The sequence below is a fragment of the Dipteris shenzhenensis genome, chromosome 30, assembly GCF_047967505.1.
Source record: "Dipteris shenzhenensis isolate YYH24624 ecotype China chromosome 30, Dip_SZ_1.0, whole genome shotgun sequence".
NCBI classification, from domain to species: Eukaryota; Viridiplantae; Streptophyta; class Polypodiopsida; order Gleicheniales; family Dipteridaceae; genus Dipteris; species Dipteris shenzhenensis.
In genome coordinates, this window is record NC_141625.1 from 32,083,930 (window position 1) to 32,090,082 (window position 6,153).

Sequence of the window (6,153 nt, forward strand, 5' to 3'; positions counted from 1 at the left end):
CGAAGGCTGCATTTGACCCACGAGCAACGTCTTCTTCAAGCTTCCCATGACAAAATCTATCGCTTGAATCAAAGTGGTGCATCATTATGTAAGAAAAACATGCCACATCATCCCCGTGGTACAATTGCTTTATGATAAACAAACCCTTCCTTTTCGTGCTTGAATTGCACATGAACGTGATCCAAATTTGGGAATGACAAGTCTAGAGGTTTTGACACATCACGCCTTGAATCGATGGGGCCATATGAGCATTTCGCCCTTTCACCTTACCTTAATCGCCTCTCACACAAACATTGAAACTCATAATGGGCACCTATTTGGTGTCGAACATACAAGGATTTACACCTTTACACATCATCTCATTGGTAGAAGGTACTCTTGCCTCAATAGAGAGGCAAAATGTCCAACTACATTCATTAGTATACAATGATTCCAAAAGTGAATTTGAAATCCAATGAGCTCTTGATTTGCATATCTGTATGAATGCAAACACTCTAATTGTACACCTCTACACTTAGCAACATACAAATTACGCAAAACAAAGTAATTTCCAATGTCATTGACATCATGCACACGAAATAGTTTGTGTACATATATGTTCATGCTAATAAATATACACAAGGATTGACAAAAGCTGTGAACATTTTACAGGTTCATGCACATGCACACATTCGTGTAATTTTGCAAAAACATGTTTGACATCTGTAGGTTATTTTTGCATCACAAATGATCACAGAAGTTTATGATAACACTAAAGAAAATCTAGGCGATTGTACAGTATATGTGGTACATGAGTTGTCCAACAATGGTGACTGACATGGTTGGTAAGCTTTGCACAAAAGAGCACCTGGGCTTCTTAATCGTACTAATGGCCTGAAAGGCGAACAGAAGCACTCCTACATTGGCAAAACACAAAGCACCCAAGGAGTCTAACCCTATCAACAACTTTTCAAGGGCTGCCGCATATTGTCTAGTAGAAATTAATTCATCTAGCTGTGTTTAAAAGGCCATTTGACAAATGTCTGAAAATATTCCCCTCACATATAAAGTAGAGGAGTTTCCAAAATCACCACCCAGTCATAATCCATTTGAAGTGCCAATAATCACAAACACTTCACAAAATATTGAAAGGCCAAAGTTAGCAACAATCATCCATCATTGTGTAAGGTTGTGCTGTTTTTTCTGTCCTTCCATAGGAAATGCACATGATCAGACAGTCAATGAGGTGAACCTCAAGCTTTTAAACAATATGAAAGGCATACTCAACACAAGTCCTATGCATGACTCTATACGAGATGCCCGATTGTTCTATCAGAAAGAAAATTGCTCAATTTCCCCAGCGCAGAAAGGTATGCACTGCTTAAACTGCACAAATCTAACATGCCAATCACCTTTAAAAAGAGGCAAGACAGTATGAAATTGTCAACTGTCAGCCCCCCAAATAGGAATGGCTCTCTAGCCTACTCAGTTACAAAATCACAGGAAGTAACCTTTTTGAAAAACTAAATTAGCTTCTTCTTCTCAAAGAAGGTCTTCAAATGCCATAGTTGTAAGCCCGCCACTAGTAGGCAAATACAAAGAGAATTAACAGTAAACCATGCCATCCGAGAGCTTGTGGTCTCATTAAGATTGCGCATCTCTTCCTCCCTGACAAAAAATAAATGGCATTTTAATATTTAAACAACAAACCTGCCAACAAATGATAACCACAACGTAAACACACATAAAGGACACCCATACCTTTTCCTCAAGTAAAGCATCTCATCGTGTATTTCTTGTACTGCATCTTCCAGTTTTCTTAATTCAAGCTGCATTCCCTGCACAGCCAACAGAATAAACATCATAAGAAATTTGCACAAAACCTTAGAGCATGTACACATATGGTAGCACTGAAAAACAATCTTTGATATGAAACAAGACTAGGAATTAGCATTGTGTGACTATTGGCCAACCAGGAAGGCTGCATCATTGATGAAGTTCCATGACCGTGACAATAGATAGCATAATTAAACATACTTACATTGTATGCCACACCACCAGAAGAAATTTTGGAAATTGGAACCTCCAAACATGTGTCAGGGATGAAATCATGATGCCGTTTTCATTAATAATGTGAATATCATAAACAAGGAAGGACCTTGAAGCCATACTATATTCAGGTTACTTGCTACATAAATTGAGACATCTAGAGAAGGTCGAGGAAGGGAAAAGGAATCATCTACCTTCATATCTTATGTATAACTATATTCTGGTTACTTGCTACATAAATTATTCTGGTTACTTGCTACATAAATTGAGACATCTAGAGAAGGTCGAGGAAGGGAAAAGGAATAGGAATCATCTACCTTCATATCTCATGTATAACTATAATCAGGTTACATAAATTGAGACATCTAGAGAAGATCAAGGAAGGGAAACGCAATCTACCTTCATATCTCACGTATAAACTTTAAAGACAGTAGCTTCATTGGGCAGGTGGTATGGCTACATTCCACTAGTTTTATTCAGATTAATCCATCACGGATTTGTATACCCATGTGCAAGTCCTCTCAGTTCAAATTTGTTGCCGATTAGTCCATAAAGCGGTGTTACAATCTCATCTTGCTTTTAGCCTAATCTTTAACATGGATTTAAATAGCAACTAAAAGGAGCAGGAATCCTCATCAGGGCAAATCAGCACCCTTACAGGAGGAAGAACCAGGTCTTCCAGCATACTGCAGGCAAAGCTTATCAACATTCTACGGTTGGCAATAGAGTTTTAAGTGCTGGCAGCTGAACACGCATGGCAGAGTGCACAGGTGCATAGGGATTTGGAAAGCACACATATCAAAAATACCTTTCCGTTTGCCTGAGAAAAATAGCATAGATCTAGATGAATCCAGGAATAACCCACAAGAATGACACCCTAAGCTCCCTCTTGCTTAGGAGAGACTAGATACTACAACATTCCGGCCAACGTCATCAGCACCCCAATGGTCGGTGTATAGCTTTTTTTGTACATTTGCACTTACAAATGCACATATCCACACACACAGACACACATTATCATTCATTTATATAAAGGCCTTTGTATTGCATTTCTGCCAACACAATGATGGAGATGAAGGGAGCCATAGAAGGCCCATATTGAGTTTGTATGGTTACTTAAGATCACCTCACACCCTATTTGCAGCCAGAAGAGATTGTTCATAAGACAGAAACCCTACGTCAGGGTTTGCTGAAGAAGAACCTGTAGCAACGAAAAAGACAAGGATCAAGGAAAATGAGTTGCTGCAACATATTTCCCCAAGCCATGTATGTTAACTTGTCCTTGAAGAGTAATAACATTCTAAGCATAAGGTGTGAAAGACCGAAAACACTTTAAAGTCATGCCTAAGTCCTCCAAATGTCTCACCTTTAGACAGCTAAAAAGAGGACACCACAGTTTTACTTCAGGGATAATTTGGTACGTTCTTGAAGGAAGAGATTGAACTTAAAGCTGAAGGAGACTGGAGTAAGAAAGTCACAGTCAAGGACAAAGCATATGCCAAAGACATATACAAAAAGAAGCTTGGTCCTTTTTTCTTACAATGGATTCAACCAGTTAGAGAAAGTTAGGGCACTATGAAAGACACTGCCATAATAAGGACATCAAAAATATTATGTCAAAGTCGCCAAGGAGCAAGAAAGAAGAAAGAAAGTTGTATTAACGTCTGCGAGATGCCTCACGGGCCTCAGACATGCAGAGCTAGTGCTCCAACTACACATGCGGGGGCCATGGTGGCTCTCCGATGAGATGCGAAGATGTCACGTCTCTACGTTTGTCAAGCCATCTCTCGCTCTGGCAGGTAGCGTGGTCTTCATGAACTCTGTATCTGGTGGGCCATAATAAAGAGTGACACCTCGACCCAGGCGGTTCCTCTCAGTAGGACAGGATCTCTATCATGCATGCTCTGGTCGGCCACCACTGGAGTCTAAGCCATGCTAACCTTTAATATCTCTGGAGGTAAAGGCCACTAGAAGAACTAAAGGGGAGGTAACTCAATAAGTAATCCAAATTCTATTTATCGAGCTACAACTGGCTTTGAGGACTACAGGATTGCGTTTAAGGCCTAGCCATATGCTAAGTCCTAGTCAGCTTCTGCTGCAGTTTTGTTAAATAATCTTGCTTGGTTATCAATAAACTGTACTTTATCATAAAGCTAGGTGCGGACACTTATTTTCTCTAACTAATTGTGCAACCCTTCCCCTACCCTCTACCCCATTTCCAGCAGAACGCATCATACATTGCGAGCATATGATATCTACCAGAACAAATAACGTACTGGTTGCTAAAAAACATATTCGTTGTTCCAGCAAGCTGAAAGGATATCCTCAGTAAATATGGTGAATAAGCTTTGGAAGAGAACTTAGATTAAGTAGGTGACAAATTTGCGATTATGGAGCTAAAGCTTTGGTTAAAGACCACCCTGTCAGTTCACTAGCACATGTGAAGAGATTTACATGATCAGGTGTATACTGCATTTCCCACTTCTTTAAAAGAACGCCAAAGATAGTCCTTTAAAACCACGCACAGATATCGGCTGAAAAGCAAGCAAACTAGTAACAAAAATATTGTCAAAGCTATGGGCCTTACATCAATCTTCTCACGTTTGGCAATGCTTGCCCAGTCTTTGGCGGCAACCCCTGTCTTCCAGTCTAATTCGACGCTGATCTTAGTTCCTCTCGTGGCCATGGGCATCCAGAAGCACGCCAAGAAACTGCCAGCCTCTTTGGTTGTAAAGCCAAACCCCCCTTCGGCTACGTGTTCATGGAAATGCACCGTGCTTCCATAGGGCGATGTGACCTGAATCGAAATAGAAAACCTTGAGAAAACTGTAATAGCGTACGATATGAGGAAACTGTAATAGAAGCTGAACTCATCGGGGGAGGAAACCAAAAAAATGACAGTGAAAGGAGCGACCTTGAGGATAAAAATGGAATACAAAGCGGATCCGGGCAAGAACCCACCTTGACGGAAATTTTAGGCGCATTCTCAGAGATCACGCGATAGTTCGCGAGCACCAGAGCATTAAGATTTAGTTCCTCAGAAAAGCACTTGGTCTCGTGGGCATCTATGTCGAAACGCATGGCAGAAACACCAAAAACGCAGGCGTGCAAGAGCAGAACGAGCAGCATGAGCGAGATAAACCTTGACTCCATCCCGAATGTCAAAATCTCTCGCTCGTTTCCCCCTAAAGACCTCTCCTTTGCCGACGCTCACAAGCAAACTCAATCGATGATTCCTTCAATTCACCTTCCCCTCCAGGACGGTAAATCTCGGAAAAACTTTCAATTAGAACCTGCCTTCCATTGCCATCAATTCCTCTTCCTTCCAGGAATCACAAAATCCCAGAAGAGCTCGGATCTCTCGCAATCCATCCCTCTATCTGTTGCCTGAACGCTAAATCCCAGATGAAGCAGGCTTCCGACAGGCCAATCTCCTCCCCTACCTCAATTCCGTTCCTCCTTCGATTCACGCCGCTAGATGATCCCAGATCAAAGAACTCCGATTTGCGAAGATCAACAGATGGAGCTCACTCCCGATTCTCTCCGACTTGCAAAGATGGACCGATTCTCTGCAACTTGCGATTACGAAGATCTACAGAACAACTCAAGCCCGACCCATTCTCAAGCTCAGCGAGGAATCTTGACTTAATGCAAAATGGCAGTATTTATGGGATTATTCATATAACACGTGTACAAATCACCCAAAGCACTTCCCTGTCTTAGGTGGCACTCTGAGGTGGAGGCCACCCTTATCATCTACAAATGACAACGTGCCACCTCAAACAAGACTCTCAGATAAGCTAAGGTTCAAGACAGAGCGCCCCTCCTCTGGAGAAAAGGCTAAAAGTCGAATGTAGAGAAGCAACAATTCAGTCGTATCATTGAAGAGACTCGGGGACGCCATAGCTTCGTAAATCAGAGGGCTCGCGTGATCATCCCCTTACTACAAGAATTATGGCCCGATTGCTCCTGACCCGGCCATAGTTCTTGTAGCACGGTTTATAGAATGAGATAACGTTTCAATTTATCCTTAGAGCATCTGAAGAGACTTCGACCTGACTGGCTGACCAGTCAAACTCTACAATGGTCTATAGATTTATGAGGTTGGGCAAACCAAGCAGGAAA

The 6,153-nt window shown here is 41.6% G+C and overlaps 1 protein-coding gene across 1 annotated transcript; it reads right to left on the reverse strand.

The window, feature by feature from the left end:
• Window positions 1–1,121: 1,121 nt before the first annotated feature.
• Window positions 1,122–5,696, reverse strand: LOC147881991 (transmembrane emp24 domain-containing protein p24delta3-like). Its single transcript, XM_087401451.1, has 4 exons — window positions 4,990–5,696; window positions 4,616–4,825; window positions 1,741–1,817; window positions 1,122–1,647 (listed from the first exon to the last, which is right to left on the reverse strand). The coding sequence occupies exons 1-4, from the start codon at window positions 5,179–5,181 to the stop codon at window positions 1,503–1,505; spliced, it is 624 nt and encodes a 207-aa protein (XP_087257577.1). The 5' UTR covers window positions 5,182–5,696; the 3' UTR covers window positions 1,122–1,502.
• Between the last annotated feature and the right edge of the window lie 457 nt (window positions 5,697–6,153).